The following is a 20,649-nucleotide window of genomic DNA, read 5'->3' on the forward strand; positions in this document are numbered from 1 at the left end:
TATTTGTCTCTCTCTGTCTGACTTAATTCACTGAGCATCATATGCTCTCCAAGTGCATCCGTGTTGCTGCAAATGGCATTATTTCCTTCCTTTTGTGGCTAATATTCCATTATTTATTTATTTTTTTTATTCCATTATTTATACATCTATATAGAGAGAGAGAGAGAGAGGGAGAGAGAGAGAGAGCGATGATATAGATAGATATAGATGATAAATGATAGATAGATGTTAGATAGGTAGGTAGACAGATAGATGATAGATACAGATGATAAATGATAGGTAGATAGATGATAGGTAGATAGATGATAGACGATAGATGATAGTATAGATAGATATAGATGATAAAAGATAGGTAGGTAGATAGATGATAGATGATAGTATAGATAGATATAGATGATAAAAGGTAGGTAGATAGATGATATAGATGATAAATAAAAGATAGGTAGACAGATGATAGATAGATAGCTAGATAGATAGATGGGTAGATATCACATTCTCTTTACCCCTTCCTCTGTCAATGGACACTTAGGCTGTTTATGTATCTCGGCTCTTGTAAATAGAGCTGCTATAAACATGGAGATGCAGATGTCTCTTCGAGATCCTGACTATTTATTCTTTACGTAAAAGCCCAGAAGAGTGGACTTGCTGGATGGACCGTCCAGTATATTTCATATTTTATCACCACGTAACATCATTTTCTAGATTCTTTCCGTCATTACTGCCCAAGCCCCGCTTATCCCACCTCGACTGTTAAAGCCACACTGTCATCCAGTGGAAACTGGCATTCTTTCATCCAAATCCAAGGTTGTTTTCCGATCAGCAAAATCAAGAGGGGAAAATGTCAACAGGGATAGCAGAACATTCGAAGGTAAGAGAAAAGAAGGTTTTTAAAAAATACCCACCACCTCGAGTGTACATATAATATGTTGATCTTGGTACGAGCCTTTCCAGCTCCCAAGCCTGCGCTGGAGCATCTCAGGGCCTTTCTGGAAAAGGGATTCCTGGGTGACTGGACAGATAAGACTTCTTGAATGTGGAGACAAGAGAAGTGGGGTTTTCCTCTGGTTTTCCAGTGGCTGCAATGAAATCCCACCCAGACCTTGGTGCTGAGCTGTACCGTCCCCTCTCAGGAGACCAGGCAGCGTCTAGCCTGAAGGGCCTGGCTGTCTGTCCCTCCCAAGGCTCCACTGCTTGCCCAGAGGGAGGAGTGAAGCATATTGGCCTGAATTCTTGCCATACCAGGTAGACAGAGAGGCTTTCCTGGGCCAGTGGGGTCAGGCCAAGGATGCGGGCAGGTAGGTGGACCACAGGCTGACCTGGTTAGATAGTTCCAGTCTGCATTGTGTCTCCCCCCAGATTCCTATGCTGAAGCCCTAAACCCCAGGACTTCAGAATTGGCTGTATTCAGAGATAAGGTCTTTAAAGAAGTGATGAAGGGAAAATGAGGTCACTAGGGTGGGTCCTGATCCCATAGCACTGGTGTCCTTATAAGAAGAGGAGATAAGGGCACTGACACACACAGAGGGATGACCACTGGAGACGCAGGGAGAAGACGGGCCCGCCCAGGAGAGAGGCCTCAGGAGGGACCAGCCCTGCCCACGCCTGGATCTCACATTCTAGCCTCCAGGACTGGGAGAGGCAAATGTCTGTTGTCTAAGCCCAACCCCCCGCCCGGTCTGGGTTACTTGTCACAGCAGCCCTAGCTGATGAATGCAACATCTGTCCACCTCAGTGATGATTGTGGAGCCAACTTGTTTCCTGCGTCACGAATAAAACCCACATGGAGGCAACTCTCAGGAAAATCGAATGCTTACCCCGCTGATGGGACTAGATTCTGGAAACCTCCACGCACTTCCCCCAGAAAAGCCTGGTCTGAAGCAGAGGGCCTCGTGCCCACCTGGAACGTATAGGCAGGGGATTCCACATGACCACACATCTCGGCTCTGTGACCCCAGGGGAGGGTCACCTGTAGCCTCAGGTCCCCGGGAGACGGAGGGCTGCTTCCCTGGTCAGTGCCGGCACCTTGCTCCCGAGAAGGGGGCTTCAGCGTCCAAGCAGCACAGACTAGCCCTCCTCTGTCTTCCAGGATTCAGTCGGCATCTTGCTGTACACCCTCCTCAGAGTGTGGTGCACACACCGGCCATGCCATCTCCCCTCCAGCCACTCCTGGGGAGGCTTGTAGAAGCGCAGCTGCTCTGACTGCAGAGGCACCTGCTGAATCAGAACCTCTGGGCAGGGGGACACAAGCCTTCCGGGGGGCTCCAGTGTGTGAGACCCCCTCTTTTCACCCCAGTGAGTGAGGAGAAGAGAAACACTGCATGATTCCCAACTCGAGGACTCTGGAGCAAAGAAACATGGACCAGGACACGAAAGATTCAATGGTGGAGACACAATTAAAGCCCCAGGGTGGGGCTTCCCTGGTGGTGCAGTGGTTGGGAATTCGCCTGCCAATGCAGGGGACACGGGTTCGAGCCCTGGTCCGGGAAGATCCCACATGCCGTGGAGCAACTAAGCCCGTGCGCCACAACTACTGAGCCTGTGCTCTAGAGCCCGCGGGCCACAACTACTAAGCCCATGTGCCACACCTACTGAAGCCAGTGCGCCTAGAGCCCGTGCTCTGCAGCAAAAGAAGCCACCGCAATGAGAAGCCCTCACACCGCAATGAAGAGTAGCCCCCACTCACCACAACTAGAGAAAGCCTGCGCGCAGCAACAAAGACCCAACGCAGCCAAACATAAATAAATTAATTAATTACTTTAAAAAAATAAATAAAAGCCCCTCACAGCCCAGAAACAAGGTCCCAGGTCCAGGCGTGCAGCCCACCATGAAATCTTCCTCGGGGAAAGGTGACTTCTGGGGTTCCTGCTCTCCCACTTCCAACCCTGCACCACAGCTCTGACCCAGGAATGACCTTCCCAAAGGGGAACAATCACATAAGGCCCACCTCCCAGCTTCCAGGGAAGAGAGTGGCCTTACTGCAGCTGGAAACCTGGCCCCAAATTGCAACACCTACATCCTACAGAGAGGAGACAATTAGCAATGTTGTCTTGAGAATGGGACCGGGTTGCTGAGCTCAGAAACAGGGTGAGAGTCCTTCTATGTTTGCCAACCGTTAGCGGGCTGCCTGGCTTGGTGTTTGTTCACTAATAAAAGTGTTTTCTTTCCATTTCTATCTTTGTGGAGGAATTTTCTGGGGTGGGGAGAGATTTTGTTAAATTATAAATCCCCAACACCACACACACACACACACACACACACACTCCAGGTATATCTGATCAAGTTTATTTACTGCACCCTGCAGAGAGAGACAAGATAAACTCAGTGCCAGCCTGAAAAAAAAAAAAACAAAGAAAAAAACAACTAGATCTCAATAATCTAGAAATCTAGACACATCCTGTACGTGAAGCTTGAGGGCATCAAACTAACATTGTCCACTATCTCCACACATATCAGCAAGATGTTTACATCTCACCGTAGTTCTCAGGCCAACACTTTTTTTTCTTTTTATTTCAATATAAAAAATAATAATAATAATGCACACTCAGCGGGGAATGTCTCAAATGCTCATGCAGGGTTTTTACATTCAAATGTCTCTTAGGAGTGATGTCCTGAGTGTGGACTCAGGAATTAAAACAGTCTGCTTAGTAAAATGCCTCAATGCTTGCAAAGAGGGTTTTTCCCTTTTGGATCAAGAGCTGGGTGGCTGGTTGTGGTTGGTAACGCAGAATCCCTTTTGTACCTGGGGGTGCCGTGCCTCACCTGCTGGGTACAGGTGCCGCGTAGCAAAAGACCTGAGGAACCACTCAGGTGCGAGCAGTAATGGCGAAAGGGCAGGACTGGGTGGGCACGTGCGAAGGAAGGTGGGCTCAGGCCGCGGGCTGTCCTTCCTTACGATTTAAGTGAACCGTGACAATGTGCCAGGTGACAGCAAGAACAAGCCCACCCAACGGTCTGCCGCCTATAGGGAATCCGCCTTCAAGCCCTTGGATATCGACATGCATGGGATGCATTGGTTAGATGGGTGGGATGTTGGGTGACCCCAGACACCAGCATCCTCGGTTCCGGGGAGTTCCCTTCACAGCGGTTTTTAGCCCCTGAGATGCTGTCCTGGGTTCCTACAATGTTAACGTAGATTTTGATGTTGGCTTTTGAGTTTGCACCCCCTCAGAACATCACGTATGAGTTGTCACTCATCACAAACGTAACATCCCCGAGAGAGACCACCTCGCCGCCCTGGGGGGGCTGGCGAGGGAGCTGGCCGGGCTCCCCGGTGGCCTCTTCCTCCGCTGTCTGCCGGTACACAGGGCTCGTCACCACTGTCTTGGGCATCTCGGCCAGCTGGACCACCACGGCCTCTTCCGGGAGAGACTCCCACTCCCCGTCTTCCATCTTATTCACATGAGCCACGTTCTGCGTGTCCTTGATCCACTCCTGCCAGGATGAAACACTGACTCAGGCTCCGTGCGGCAAACCCCTCCCCTCGGGGCCCGTGCATCCCCGGGACCCTGGCAGCCTCCCTCCGGAGGTGATGCCACCCCCAGCAGAACAAAAAAGCTCTCATGTTTAGTATCTTGGCATAGAGCTTGTGGTTTCAGACCCGCCTTTTTTTTTTTTTTTTTTTTTTTTTTGCGGTACGCGGGCTTATCACTGCTGCGGCCTCTGCCGTTGTGGAGCACAGGCTCCGGACGCGCAGGCTCAGCGGCCATGGCTCACGGGCCCAGCCGCTCCGCGGCACGTGGGATCTTCCCGGACCGGGGCACGGACCCGTGTCCCCTCAATCGGCAGGCGGACTCTCAACCACTGCGCCACCAGGGAAGCCCCAGACCTGCCTTTTGTCATCAGCCTCAAAGCGGCTGGCCTGTGGTCACTCCTCACACATGAGGACCGCCTGAGGGGCTTTTCCGGAACCCAAAACAGGAAACACAGATTCCTCCCCGCGCCCCCACCCCGCAGGTATGTTCTCTGAGATGGGAGTGACTTTTCAGAAGGAGGACTGTCACTCAGCAGGTCCAGGGGGCCCAGATGCTGAATCCTAACAGGTGCCCTGGGATTTCCTGATGCTGGCTGGGAGCACATCTGGAATACGGTGCTCCAGGGGACCGTATTCCACCGGGTGACTCCTCTGTTCCCTATAACATCTCCCTTCCCCGGCCCAGCCTCCCCCATCTCCTTCTTCTAGCCCCAAGTATTGAAAAGCTTCAGATTTCCTGTCCTAAACTCTGCTGTAACCCCCTCTCTTCTCCCTTGAAAGGAACTGGGACACCCCTAAATATGCCGCTTTTTCAGCTGCAGGCAATGGAGAATGCACCGCTGCAGAGAGGATTCTTTGCTCTCCGTTTATCCTCCCTAGAAGCAGGGCATAACTGTCCCTTTTGGCAAGGAAATGTACATTTGTAAAAGGTCACCCTGACCCTTCCAACTCCAGAGACAACACTTAGCACCTGGGAGAACTTGAGTCCGCATAAAATCTTACTAAAGAACCCTTATTTCTCATGCATTTCCTAGTCACCTTCTCATATCTTGCCTGCCACCCCCAAGTCCCCAACCCCTTTTCTTTTACTTGGTGTCTCCTCCACACTCTATCACCCTTTGTTTTCACTTGTTGTCATGTGCATACAAAATAAACCTTTTCTCTTCTTAATCTTTTTTTTTTTTTTTGGTCCATTTAATTTGCAGGTATCAGGGACAGAACTTAACAGGATAGAGGCATGTTTTTGTGGGTTTTCTTTCCATTTCTTTCCCTCTCCTACACCTATAAGTAGTTTTAAAATTCACCTTCTTGCTCCTCTGGAAGGTTAAATAGTGCATCCCTTCCAAAATAAAGATATGCCCCAGTGCTAACCCTCAGAACCTGGGAATGGGATTTTATTTGGAAATAGGGTCCTTGCAGATGTGATGAAGTGAAGGGTCTGAGACGAGGTCCTCCTGGAGGAGGGTGGCCCTACATCCAATGACAGGGTCCTTCTAAGAGACAGAAGAGGAGAGACACAGACACAGAGGAGAAGCCCCAAGACAAAGGCAGAGACGGGAGGGAGGCGGCCACAAGCTCAGGGACGCCTGGAGCCCCCAGAAGCTGGAAGGGGCAGAAAGGACCCTCCCCTGGAGCCTCTGGAGGGAGCGCGGCCCTGGGACACCTGGACCTCACATGTCTGGTCTCCAGGATGGGGGAGGATGAATGTGTGATGTTTTGAACCCCGCCGTTTGTGGCAGCCGCAGGGAACTGGCATAACTCTGATCCCATGGTCCCGTAAAGTCTACGCCTGGGTGTCCACTGCTGGCAATCTCCTGGGGACGCGGTGCTGATCCCCTCCGTCTCATTCCTCCCAACTCCTTAAGCATTTGTCGTGTGAATGAAACAACAACCATAAAGTTTGAAAAAGGAAGTGTAGGTTTTGTTGTCAGCTCTGCAGAGAGAACAGATTAAGAACACAACTTCCTGATAAGATCAGAAAGTGATTAGGCTGGAAAATCCCGTAGTGGGGGCCACTGATCTCCGGGGCTGATTTCAAGAGAAGCCACCCTCGGAGGCCCTTGGATCTGCTCTCTCTGACCCAAAGAGAAAAGAACGTGCTGCTGCTTTCAAATGCAAAAGGGCTCCCAGGCATTTAAAGAGGCTGCTGGAATAGAAGCGGGGTTTTACGTGGTGCACAGGGGGGTAGCAGGACGGCACAAAGCAAGCCTGTTTCTCAGGCCCAAGGACATGACGCTTACCTGGAAGTTACCTTGGTGAGACTCAAAGAGCCCCGAGAAGGTGAATCTGGGATCCGGCACGCTGGGCATGAGAACCTTCTTAACCCTGAAATGGACATGGAGGGTCTGGTCAGACAGGCTGGCGCCCCTGAGCAGGGCTGTGGACGTCCAGGCGGACAGACCCCACCCACCGCCCCGCCATGAGGGGCCCGGGATGGCTGCAGACTGTGACCCCAGAGGCTGCACACCTTGGCGGAACTGCGACCCCAGTTTCAAAACATGTGCCCCGCTCCTACCCTCGCAGGTACCCTGCTCCCAGCATCCACGAGAAGCCCTCACCAAGAATGTGATATTAGGGGCATGGAGCCCGTCTCTGCCAAAGAGCAATGCTTATTACCCAGGAATCACTACTTCTGTTGACACTGTGGACTGAATTGTGTCCCCACCTCCCCAAATTCATAACTTGAAACCCTAACCCCTCAATCTGACCGTATCTGGAGGTCGTACTTCTTAGGAGGTAATTAAGGTGAAATGAGGTCATAGACATGGGGTATGAATGTGAACAGGATACACCACCCCAAAATATGCCACTTGGGGATATTGTGTATTTGGAGGTGAAGGCACTTGAGAAACAGCAGAGGTAGGAGAAGCCCTCTGCCCTCCCCCACCCACCTAAAAGCAGACCACAAATTTCCCTCTTTACAAAAAAAAAAAAATTCCATTTGTAAAGGTGCCCCCCCCCCTTTACCTGGAAATGGACGAGTCACTGAGAGGCACCAAGATGCTTCCACACAGACAACGTTTATCTGCCTGTAGTTTCCCCCACACATTTCTTAGTCACCCTCCCACTAGTTACCCACATCCAAACTCCCTTTTCATTTGTCTTCCTTTTCCACTTCTCCACAAATTATCACCTTTTGTTAAAATGGTACAGAAGCCCCCGAATTAACTGCCTTGTTAGGTGTTCACTTCCTTTCTACGAATCTCCACATGCTTAAGAACATTACATCAGTAAAGAAACATGCATTTTCTTACGTTACTCTGTCTTTGGTCAGTTTAATTCGCAGGCCCCCAGTTACAGAACCTAAGAGGTTTTCATCTAATAAGATGCTAACCCTGTGTGACTGGTGTCCTTAAAAGAAGAGGAGATTAGTACACAGATGCACAGAGAGGGACAACCGTGTGAGGACACAGAGAGGAGAGGGCTGTCTACACACCCAGGAGAGAGAAGCCTCAGGAGGAACCAGCCCTGCCCGCACCTGGACCTCAGATTCAAGCCTCCAGTACTGGGAGAAATAAACGTCTGTTGTTTGAGCCCCGCCCCCCCCCGTCTGGGGTGCTTTGTTATGGCAACCCCAGGAAAATAATACAGTTGATTTCACCACTCGTCGTGAACAGGGACTTCCTTGAAGACAGGACAAGTGTTAGTTTTTTCCAAGAAGTGTACCCCTCAGATTCCCTCAGGGATGATTTCAGTTTTGTATTAAAAACATCAGACATGTCACCTGTCAACACGCTTATCTGATTGCTTCATCTACTCCCTTGCAGAGAACCATATTGCAGGCATCTGTTTGAGCTGGTCAAAAAGAGAAGAGCAGACTGAAGAAAAAATGGGGCGATTTGCAAGAATCAAGAGAAGCTGTATCCAACCATGACGGGACGTCCTTGAACTTGTCTAACTTAGCCTAGCTCAGACCCAGCCTGAGTTGTCCAGAATGGCGGTCCACGTTTCTCTATGCATCACTCCAGTCGTTGCTATGGAAACCTCATCCTAAGAAACAAAGATGGCACCCACGGCCCTGGGCATCAGTGCCTTCAAACATCATCAAGAAGTAAAAGGCCCGGGCACAAGTACGTTTAAAGAAAGATGGAAATAGCGGTTGTTAAATTATTGCACGGAAGGTTAATGGGGAGAAATATTTAATATCATATTTTTGAAATGCTTTCTGTGGTCTCAAAGAATATTGTTTTGCTGTATCTGTAAATGGATTTACAAAGCAGACAAGCTTTCTTCTTGTCCAGTTCTTCTCACCTCACTCACCAAATTGTCTCATTTAATAAATCTCAATAAAAATTAAAAGTGTTTTAAGTACCTGTCATTGTAACATGACAGGAGGACACAGCTCAATGGGGCGTGTGTTTGAAGCAAGGTAACGCTCTCATAGGAATGAGCATTCTTATATCCTACTGTCTCCAAGAGAATATTTGTCAATGAATTCTGCAGATATCTCTGCACCTTTGGCATTATTTCCCTCTCAATTTTCTTGTCATATACCACTGGCAAAGTGTGTATTATAGAGAAAGTGATATTCAGCTAAATAATCATATCAGACAATTCTTTTTTTCCCTCCCAGTTCAGGGACATATTGGAACCAAAGCCCATGTGTCTGAGGATTCTGTCAGGGTCATCCTTACCTCCGTAGTTTCCATAAAGGCAGAAGGAGAAGGGAGGCTATCAGGAAGGTGACCATGCCAGCAAATAAAATAAAATTTGGGAAAAGGCTCTTTTCCTGGCACAAATCTAAAGCAAAACAGAATGAGGGCTGTAAGTTATCAAGATAATTTCAACATAATACTAGATCACACTCCAAACCCAGCCACCCACATTGTTTTTTCCTCTGTAAATGTCAGGGTCAGCAAATCTTGATTTTGGTGTGAAATGTCCTGGAAAGAGAGATGGTGACACTGGACAGGCAAACATCAGGAAGGAGGGAGTGTATATTTAACTCACTGCCAGGGGTATTTGAGGATATCAGGGCTTTCTTTGGTCTATCCATATCTATATCATCTATCTATCTATCTATCATCTATCTACCTATCTGTCTATCATCTATCTATCTATCATCTATCATCTATCTATTTACCTACCTGCCTATCTACTTATCTATCTACGATATATATCTGTCTACTTACCTATCCATCTATCTAGCTATCTATCACCTATCATCCATCTATGTCTATCTATCTATATATGTCATCTATCTATCACCTATTTATATCTGTCATCTATCTATCATCATCTATCATCTATCAATCTATCCATCTATCACCTATTTATCTATAGATCTCTCTATGCATCTGTATCTATATCCATGGAACCACATTCATAAATGACACATTATTCTTGCTATGAAGTAAAAATGAAAATTAGTCCAATAATGATGGAATCTAGAAGAGGAATTCTTCCACCGTGACCTCTGGAGCAGGACTTGGGGTCATCCGTGTTTTCAGGTGCCCCATTCCACCCTCCCCCCAACGTAGGGTGCTGGACCATGTTGTGCAGCGATGCTGTGTGACATTACCTGTTAGCTTGCCCCTCTGCTGGCGTATCACCTCTGACCAGTCACTTGGGTATGTGTCAGAGCCGTAGCTGGACTCCAGCGTTTTCACTCTGGCCCGAAAGAAATAACACTTCTCATCATCCAAACTGTCGAGCGTGACATTGCAGGTTTTTGCCTCCTTGGACTAGAGGGAAAAACAGACACGATGACCCATGATTGACCCAGACTTTTCATCTTCTACCAGGGATTCACACAAGATTCCCTCTTGCAGGATTTCCCTCTCTTGTTTCACTTCCTCTCTCTGCCCAGATGTTTATCCTCCAAACAGCAGCAAAAACAAATGTGGCAGCACCTCTACACCTCCCTCCAAAAAGGAAAAAAAATTCGTTATGACAAACATGATGACAGACGCTTTTGAAGAATTACTAAGTTCTTTCTTTTAAAAAAAAAAGTAATTTTTTAAAATAGAAGTATAGTTGCTGTACAGTATTATATGTTACGGGTGTACAATATAGTGGTTCACAATTTTTAAGGGTTAGACTTCATTTACAGTTATTATAAAATATTGGCTATATTTCCCAAGTAACTTTTTTTATGAATATAAAAGTAATGTATGCTGTGGCTTCCCTGGTGGCACAGTGGTTAAGAATCCGCCTGCCAATGCAGGGGACATGGGTTCGAGCCCTGGTCTGGGAAGATCCCACATGCCACGGAGCAACTAAGCCCGTGCGCCACAGCTACTGAGCCTGCGCTCTAGAGCCCGCAAGCCACAACTACTGAGCCCACGTGCCACAACTACTGAAACCCGTGCGCCTAGAGCCCATGCTCCGCAACAAGAGAAGCCACCGCAATGAGAAGCCCGTGCACCGCAACAAAGAGTAGCCTCCGCTCGCCGCAACTAGAGAAACCCCGCACGCAGCAACAAAGACCCAACACAGCCCCAAAATAAATTAATTAATTAATTTAAAAAGAAAGAAAAGTAATGCATGCTTACATTTGAGACTTTAGAAAACACACACACACACACACACACACACACATACACACACACAAAGGCAAAATAAGACACTTAAAACCCGTCTTTATCCTAGCTCCAAAATACAATCACCATTAACAAATTGATACCATTTCTCTCCTTCCGGGGGTACGGTATTCATTGAACACAATATTTAATGTACACATTGCTTTTTATCACTAAATATTCTTCAAAATACCTTTTGATGGCTCTTAAATATTTTATTATAAATGCACCATAATTTGTTTGACTATTCACCTGCTGTATGCCACATAGGTGGTCCCTAAGTCCGTGTATTTATTGTAGATAATGCTTCGATAGACGTCTTCGTGCATAGAGCCTCATCCACATTTTGAATTATTCCCTGAGGATTGATTTCTGCAAAGGGAATTAATTGATCACAACAAGGACGGAGGTCTTAAAGTTTCCTGGTGTTCAACATCATTAAAAATGATCACATTTTATGATCAGCTATTTAGGAGAACTCCAGTATCCCTCTATTTTTTTTTTAATTTTAATTTATTTATATTATTTATTTTTGGCTGTGTTGGGTCTTCGTTGCTACGCACGGGCTTCCTCTAGTTGCGGCGAGTGGGGGCTACTCTTTGTTGTGGTGGGCGGGCTTCTCATTGCGGTGGCTTCTCTTGTTGCGGAGCACGGGCTCTAGGCACGTGGGCTTCAGTAGATGCGGCACGTGGGCTCAGTAGTTGTGGCTCCCGGGCTTAGTTGCTCCATGGCACGTGGAATCTTCCCTGACCTGGGCTCGATCCCATATTCCCTGCATTGGCAGGCAGATTCTTAACCACTGCGCCACCAGGGAAGCCAAGTATCCCTCCATTTTAATGTGTATTTCTTTGATGAGCAGTGATTCTATTCTACTGATTCCAGCCATTTGTCCGTCTTCTCCCTTTTTGGATGAGTGCCCCCTGCTTCTGTCACATACACCGGGCTCCACAATCACATGACCAAGTCCTTAAAATCAATCTCAGTATCTTTGTCTCTGTGTCTCTCCAGCTTCTCCACTGTTCGCATCTTGGGGATACTTACGTACACCTGGCCCGAGAAGACGTCCCTGCCCTCACCTGCCACTCGGCGTCAAAGGTGCTCTTGTGCTGGATTTCATACACGAGGCCTTTGTACCACAGGTCAGAGCAAGTCACTGTCACTGCTCCCTGATGCCACTGGAAGCTCAGATCACTCAGGGATCTGGGTTTCACTAAGAAGGAGAAATAGCACAATGACTAACGCCTCTGCCAAGATAAACATTCCACATCTCTGAAATTACAGTGGTAGCTGGGCTTGGATTCACTTTCCTCTGACTGTTCCAATCCTTCCTCTGATACCTTATGAGATGTGGGGTTTCCTTGTCTTTAGTACATTAACAATAGAATTTTTAGCCAGCTCTCCAAGGACCCTTAGGTGTCTCGTGGAAAGAGCTCTCTGAAATTGCTTGAAAATCTTTTCTGTATCTGTTATGGGATGAATTGTGTCCCACCAGAAAAAGACACTTTGAAGTCCTGGACCCTAGTACCTCAGAATCTTTGGGAAGAGGATCATTACAGGTGTAATTGTTTAAGATAAGATGAGGTCATCCTGGAGTAGCGTGAGCCCTAATCCAGTATGACTGGCATCCTTATCAGAAGAGAAGAGACACAGACACAGAGGAGAAGCCACATGAAGACGGATGCAGAGACGGGAGGAGGCGGCCCCAAGCCCAGGGACGCCCAAGGTTACGAGCAGCTCCCAAGAATTGGGAGAGGCTTGGACAGATTCTCCCTCAGAACTTCCAGAAGGAACCAACCCCACCCACATCTCGACTGTAGAATTTCTGGTGTCCAGAACTGGAAGATAATGTTTACTTTAAGCAACCCAATTTCTGATCATTTTTTATGGCAGCCCGAGGAGACTTATCCAATGTCTATGAGGGGTTGTTTTCAGGAGGGGGTCCATAGCTCTCATGGGATTCTGAGATGGACCTGTGACATCCCATCCCTCAAAACAGGGGGGGAAAAAAAGAAACTCTGCCTCACAGAAATCCAGACCAAAACATGAATCTTTGGAGAGAGGGTTTCACTACCTTTGTATGATGTATCCTAATCCAAAATGGACAGTCAACCCTCAAGGTACTAAAGCACGTACGGTAACTGCTGATCCACAGACTCTTGCTGAGAAGAGGGTGTGTTCCATTCCTGATGGAAAAATATAGAACTTCATCTTTCTCTACTTCCAAGAGGCACCCGGCAGTGTAACCTTGTTGAAGGGTGTACTTGGAGCACGGTCTGTAGGCCTCATTGCTGCTTAACCTGTGATTTAAAAAGAGAAAAATTCAGCTATGTAGCATCTTAAAAATAACAACTTAAGGGCCGTTCCTTCGCTCCATGACTCTGTCACTGACTCAGATTGGGTACCACGTCACTCGCTTCAATGACCCCCTCCCCTTACAAAACTACAGCAAGACCTGTCGAAACAGAAAAGTACCCCTCTCTCAAATGTTTACCCCCCTTGAATGGATCTTGTAGGGCTCGAATTGTGGCCCTCCAAATGGCATGCCTACGTATCGATACTAACCCCGGAACCTGGGAACAGGACCTCATTAGGAAATAGGATCTTTGCAGAGGTGATGAAGTGAGGGGTCTGAGATGAGGTCCTCCTGGATGATGGTGGCCCTACACCCCATGACAGGGTCCTTCTAAGAGACAGAAGACGAGAGACACAGACACAGAGGAGAAGCCCCGGGAAGACAGAGGCAGAGACGGGAGGGATGCAGCCACAAGCCCAGGGACGCCTGGAGCCCCCGGAAGCTGGAAGGGGCAGGAAGGAGCCTCCCCTGGAGCCTCAGGAGGGAGCGCGGTCCTGGGACACCTTGACCTCAGACATCTGGTCTCCAGGATGGGGGAGGATGAATTTTCCTTGTTTTAAGCTGCCCAGTTTTGGGTACTTTGTTGCGGCCGCCCTAGGAAAGTAATTGACCTGCAGAGTAACCCAGCCCTTGACTCAAAGAGGCATTTTTATTTTCTATTGGAGTAGAGCTGATTAACAGTGTTGTGATAGCTTCAGGTGCACAGCAAAGTGAATCAGCCACGCATATACATGTATCCAGTCTCCCCTCCCATCCAGGCTGCCACATAACATTGAGCAGACTTCCCTGTATTATACAGTAGGTCCTTGTTGGTTATCATTTTTTTTAAAAATAAAATTTATTTATTTACTTTTGGCTGCATTGGGTCTTTGTTGCTGCGCGTGGGCTTTTCTCTAGTTGCGGTGAGCGGTGGCTACTCTTCGTTGCGGTGTGCGGGCTTCTCATTGCAGTGGCTTCTCTTGTTGTGGAGCACGGGCTCTAGGCACGTGGGCTTCAGTAGTTGCGGCTCACGAGCTCAGTAATTGTGGCTCGCGGGCTCTAGAGCGCAGGCTCAGTAGTTGTGGCGCACAGGCTTAGTTGCTCCGGGGCATGTGGGATCTTCCTGGACCGGGGCTCAAACCCGTGTCCCCTGCATTGGCAGGCGGATTCTTAACCACTGCGCCACCAGGGAAGTCCCTGGTTATCCTTTTTAAATGTAGCAGTGTGTACATGTCAATCCCAAACTCCCTAACTATCTCTTCCAGGAGACATTTTTAATAGGGATGTCCCAAGATTGGGTATATCTTTGAGGCTTCCCTGCAATATTAAGAAGAAGCCTATAGGACTGAGTGTGAGACCAGCTTATACTCCATCCTTAAGATCTCAAACCCAAGCAGTGATGAGACGAAGAATTATCTCCTTTATGATTAAAGAAATGGATGCGGGACTTCCCTTGTGGTTAAGAATCTGCCTACCAATGCAGGGGACACGGGTTCGAGCCCTGGTCCGGGAAGATCCCACATGCCCCGGAGCAACTAAGCCCGTGCGCCACAACTACTGAGCCTGCGCTCTAGAGCCCGCGAACCACAACTACTGAAGCCCACATGCCTAGAGCCCGTGCTCTGCAACAAGAGAAGCCACCGCAATGAGAAGCCCGCGCACCGCAACAAAGAGTAGCCCCTGCTCGCCGCAACTAGAGAAAGCCTGTGCGCAGCAAGGAAGACCCAACGCAGCCAAACATAAATTAATTCATTCATTAAAAAAAAGAAAAAAGATATAATCAAATATCTATTTAAAAAAAAAAGAATCTAGGTGGTTTCGAGCATGAGTCAGTCATCACTCCGTTAGAAGGTCTGGAAGCTGTGGCTACAGCTGTGGTGAGGCCTGAGAGCTAGAGAGCACACACATGCACACTTGCACCTTCTGATCCTTCACACGCTCGCGTCCTGGGCCTCCCAGCTGTTGACATCTTAGAAGAGGAAATATTTTAGCCATGGGCATGGTTTTCCCTTCCTCAGGGCACTTACTTTTGGAGGAATGTCAAATTAGTCCCGGGGTATTCACTTGCGTTCCATGTAACCTTCACAGTTTCGAAATTGAAGTTGATGATTTGAAGCTGCAATGTTTCTCCTGGGTAAAAAGACACACATAGAGTAGACTTCGAGGCAATGCTGGAAAGAGCTTGAAATTTGTAAAATGATGTCAGCACTCATGTTATAAGAATGATATAGTGCTTTTTAAAAAAATTTGATGATATATTTTATTTAACCCTATATATCCAGAATATTATCATTTCAACATGATATCTATATCTATCTATCCATCTATCTATCTACCTCTATTATCTATCTCTATTATCTATCTATGTATCTATCCATCATCATCTAGCTATTATTTATCTACTATCTATTTATGTATCTATCATCTATATCGTCTATCTACCTATCATCTATCTTGTCATCATCTATCTGTTACCTATGTCATCTATCTGTAATTATCAACAAGATATTTTATATTCTTACTATGTGTCCAGAGTCTGTTACGTGTTTCATACTTATAATACAAGAATGATAGAGTGCTTTAAAGGGACAGAGAAAGCCAAGATTCTCACAAACAAACCGGTCATGACTTATGTCAGTAAGACTGCAGGATCTATGAAGGTCGGTGAGAAAACTCAATCACTTTGAGAGACAACAGTCAGTGCAAGATTACAGCGGACTTTCTTCTCTCGTTGGCAAGAGGTAATGATTACCGGTTAGTGTGAAGAGTAAACGGTGAGTGCTGACTGTGTGTCCAGAGGCACCATGTTTTGTGGGCACACAGAGAGGAACTGGACACTGTCCCCCATCCACCAAAGTCACTGTCTTACTCAGAACACCACACATGACGAGTCGAGGAAAAGCTCAAGGTCAAGTGAGTCCTTCAATGTTTGCTTTACACGCTACTTAGGCTCCACACCTGTCAGAATGGCCATCATCAAAAAGACCACAAATAATAAATGTTGGTGAGGGTGTGGAGAAAAGGGAGCCCTGGTACACTGTTGGTAGGGATGCAAATTGGTGCAGCCACTGTGGAAAACCCTACGGCAGTTTCTCTAAAAGATAAAAATAGAGCTGCCATAGAAACCAGTGATTCCACTCCTGGGCATTTATCGCAAAAAAACAAAAACTCTAATTTGAAAAGACACATGCACGTCCATGTTCATAGCAGCACTACCTGCAATAGCCAAGACATGGAAGCAACTTAAACGTCCATCAACAGAGGAATGGACAAAGAAGATGTGGTGCATATGTACAGTGGAATACCACTCAGCCATAAAAAAGAAGGAAATAATGCCATTGGCAGCAACATGGATGGACCTAGAGCTGATCATACTGAGTGAAGTAAGCCAGAGAAAGACAAATATCACATGATATCACTTAAATGTGGGATCTAAAATATGACACAAACTAGTGAATGTAACAAAACAGAAGCAGACTCACAGATACAAAAACAAACTAGCGGTTACAAGTGGGGAGAGGGAAGGGGGCGAGTGGCAAGATAGGGGTAGAGGATTAAGAGGTACAAACTATTACATAGAAAATAAATAAGCTACAAGGATATATTGTATAACACAGGGGATATAGCCAATATTTCATAATAACTCTACATGGAGTATAATTTTTAAAAAATTATGAATCCCTATGTTGTATACCTGAAACATATATAATATTATAAATCAACTCTATCTCAATTTTAAAACTCATAATATATATTTTTTATAAATTTATTTATTTATTTGTTTTATTTATTTATTGGCTGCGTTGGGTCATCGTAGCTGCACGCGGGCTTTCTCTAGTTGCGGCGAGTGGCGGCTACACTTGATTCCAGTGCACGGGCTTCTCACTGTGGTGACTTCTCTTGCTGCGGAGCACGGGCTCTAGGGACACAGGCTTCAGTAGTTGTGGCACACGGGCTTAGTTGCTCCGCGGCATGTGGGATCCTCCTGGACCAGGGCTCGAATCCGTGTGCCCTGCACTGGCAGGTGGGTTCTTAACCACTGCGCCACCAGGGCAGTCCCAAAACTCATTATGTGTATATATATATATATATATATATATATATATATATATACACACATATATATATATGTGTGTATATATATATGTTTTTTGTTTTGTTTTTTTTTTTTGCCGTACGCGGACCTCTCACTGTTCTGGCCTCTCCCGTTGCGGAGCACAGGCTCCGGACGCGCAGGCTCAGCGGCCATGGCTCACGGGCCCAGCCGCTCCGTGGCCTGTGGGATCTTGCCGGACCGGGGCACGAACCCGTGTCCCCTGCATCGGCAGGCGGACTCTCAACCACTGCGCCACCAGGGAAGCCCTCATAATATATTAAAAATAAATAAATAAAATGTGTACGTTTTTTCTTCATCCCTCTGAAATATATGTAGAGACTTTTCGAAGTTAGTGAGCTTTTTCCAGATTTGGGACCTAGGCACAACCTTCTCAAGGGAGCCAACTCCTTGAAGAGCAAACATGAACGGTGTGGAGCCCCATTTCCGTGAGGGGCTAAGAGTCTGGCTCCAGGTCGTAAAAGCACCTTCAGTCATAAAGACAGGAGTTAATTTTTCCCTTGGAGAAAGCCAGTGATCTGACCCAGGTGGTCCCTCCACCTGGAAGGTGAGTTTAGGAAGAATTATGGTTACAAATGGTGCCGGGACGTCCTCCCGTTTGAGAATGCGGGTGCAGTGGCTGGTGTCCACCTTGCTCTAGAAGAGGGTTTGTGTCCTGTCAACCTCTTTCTCAAAAGGCATGTGCATCAGAGCGCAGGCTTGTTCAATGCTTGTTCAGTCATGAAACCGTGTCTCTCTTATCTCTACCTTGGTGGAGAAGAATTCTGGGTTGGCGAGAAATGCCAGTTTTGATTCTATTTCTCCAGTACCATCAGAAACACCTCCATCTCTCCAGAAATTACCGCCAACCTGGGCCATCGGTGGTTAACCATCCTGGTGGCACCATTGCCCCTGAGAGATACCATCTCATTCCTGTGACTTCACTGTTCCCACCTGAATGTCGGCTCCCGAACGGAGAGAGCTCAGGGCCAGCAGGACCCGTTGTTGCTTAGAAAGTGTGTGCTGATTTTATGGGATATTATGAACTTATTCGGAAATTTTAAGAGATGAAGGTGTAAATGGCAAAGTGTACCAGGACAGCCCTGGTGACAAAGGTTGTCTGCACCAAGGCAAGGGTGGGGGTGGGGGGGTGTCTCTGGGTGTCGATTTCCTCGTGCTTCTTTTGACGCCGGTTCACAAGCGTTCACGAGGGTTAGGCGTGTTCGGGGCAAAGGCGTATTATCACTAGCCCCAACAGAAACACAGTAGCCTTATGTGGAAATATGATCTGAATCCCCAATGGAGTCGTGAAGTCTGAATCTGTTGGTTCAAAATGGATCGACGGCATGGAAATGGCCCCGGAGGGACCTCCCTGCGCAGCTCCGGGACCTCGGGTGGGATGGGGCGAGGCTTTTCTAAGACTGTGCCCAGTGGGACCGCAGGTGTTCACACACCTGTGATGACCTCGGGCAAAAGAAAAGCAGGCAAACCACAAAGGCCTTTCGTCAAGCAAGTTCTGCATTTTCCAGGAAGTTCCTACAAAGGTTCTGAGTGAGCCCGGCTTCACAGAGGGATGAGAACCGCCTCGGGTGGGACCCTCTGTGCATCCACGACCTTAACCCCTACTTCTGCCCACGGATGTGCTTCAAGTGGGTCAGAATCTAGAACTGGTCTAAAGGGCTCTTTCTTCACTCAAACTCCACGTGCGCAGTGGTGGCAGGTAGAGGGGGGCTGTCAGAAGGAAGCTATGGGTCTCAAGGAATCTGTGACCACAGGGAGCTCCGATCGCAGCCAAATCTCTCCTCCCTCTGCCTTCTGTCGCTGGCAGACGGAGTCCTCGGTTCGGCCACGTGGAAACAGAGCACCGGGCATCACACAGAGCTAGGGAATCATGTGGGTGCCAGCCCTGGGGACACCCCACATCCAGGCTCTCTCACCCTCCTCACTGTGTCCACTTGATACCCAGTTTGCAACCCCAGGGCTGCAGCAAAGAAGGCCCCTAGGGACCCTTCCAAACCAGGTAGGCGAGAGGCCAGCTCGGACGTGGACGGTCAAGCACGGGGTGACGCCTGGGGACAGTTCAGAAGCTACATGTCACGAACGTGCCACCACCTGCTCCCATCCGGGCCTCCCTTGAGCTGGAAAGCAAATCGAAGCTGTCTAGTGCAAGAGGGGACCAGATACCTCCCGTCCGCCCCCTCCTGTTGCTGCCTTTTGACAAAGCTTGTAAGGTGATCATGCAGCCTGGAAACAATTCTCTGGAAAAGCCCCAGGAACCAGGCTCTGCGGACAGAGGGCAAAGGTGACGCTGATCATCGTTCTCAGAAGGCGCGGCCAGCCGTGGGATGGGATTCAAGGGTGACCCGCGGACAACGGGTGACTGGGGAGGCTCTTGTCTTTCTTGGGGGCACTGTGGCGGCATGATCTCACCACGGGAAGGGAAATGTTAATTCAGACAAAAGCCTTTCACCTCTTTGGAGGCAGACAGAACAGCAAAGCAGCCGAGATTCTCAGTTCTGCAGACAAGAGCTCTTCTATTGATTCTTTTCCCTTCAGACCTAATCCTGAGCTCAGTCAAGAGTGGGTCCTGGGGCTTCCCTGGTGGCGCAGTGGTTGAGATTCCACCTGCCGATGCAGGGGACACGGGTTCGAGCCCTGGTCTGGGAGGATCCCACATGCCGCGGAGCAACTGGGCCCGTGAGCCACAACTACTGAGGCTGCGCTCCGCAACAAGAGAGGCCGCGATAGTGAGAGGCTCACCCACTGCGATGAAGAGTGGCCCCCGCTTGCCACAACTAGAGAAAGCCCTCGCACAGAAACGAAGACCCAACATAGCCATAAATAAATGAATTAATTAATTTTAAAAAATAATTTAAAAAAAAAAGAGTGGGTCCTTTGCAACAGGCAAATGGAGCTTTGCCCGAGACTCAGGAACCTGTGTAAGCCCTTGTCACTTTGACAAAGAAAACACTGCAGTTGCAAAAGACACCATAAAAAGAAGAGAGCTGAGATGTTCAAAGAAAGGGCATTTCAGGCAGACAAATGGCTACGTTCGCCAGCGTTGACTTACTCAGCTCCGTTTCTTCTGAAGCCATCAGATGTCCCAGCAGGAAGAGAGCTGAGGCTGCCCAGGGCAGAAGGATACGCCTCATGCTTGAAGGAGGAGAAAGCAGTGAGCAGAAGGTCAGCGCCTCAGCTCATCGTACACAGGTCACCCCGTCTTTAAAATGTG

The 20,649-nt window shown here is 47.9% G+C and overlaps 1 protein-coding gene across 1 annotated transcript; it reads right to left on the bottom strand.

Moving 5' to 3' along the window:
* Positions 1-4,164: 4,164 nt before the first annotated feature.
* On the bottom strand, positions 4,165-20,569 carry CRLF2 (cytokine receptor like factor 2). Its single transcript, XM_060292082.1, has 8 exons — positions 20,488-20,569; positions 15,352-15,451; positions 13,126-13,289; positions 12,069-12,202; positions 9,993-10,155; positions 9,106-9,211; positions 6,712-6,796; positions 4,165-4,431 (listed from the first exon to the last, which is right to left on the bottom strand). Exons 1-8 carry the CDS (start codon positions 20,567-20,569, stop codon positions 4,165-4,167), a joined length of 1,101 nt encoding a protein of 366 aa, XP_060148065.1.
* Positions 20,570-20,649: the final 80 nt, after the last annotated feature.

This window comes from Globicephala melas, chromosome X (assembly GCF_963455315.2).
Source record: "Globicephala melas chromosome X, mGloMel1.2, whole genome shotgun sequence".
Classification (NCBI taxonomy): Eukaryota; Metazoa; Chordata; class Mammalia; order Artiodactyla; family Delphinidae; genus Globicephala; species Globicephala melas.

What these genes read in the sequence shown, in the direction of transcription:
- CRLF2 (XM_060292082.1), bottom strand. Translation starts at nt 20,569, where the DNA reads ATGAGGCGTATCCTTCTGCCCTGGGCAGCCTCAGCTCTCTTCCTGCTG. An exon ending in TTCAGAAGAAACGGAGCTGA is followed by an intron (nt 15,452 to 20,487) that starts GTAAGTCAACGC and finishes TTTACCCAGGAG; the next exon opens with AAACATTGCAGCTTCAAATC. An exon ending in CCTTTATGGAAACTACGGAG is followed by an intron (nt 6,797 to 9,105) that starts GTAAGGATGACC and finishes TGTCCATTTCAG; the next exon opens with GGTTAAGAAGGTTCTCATGC.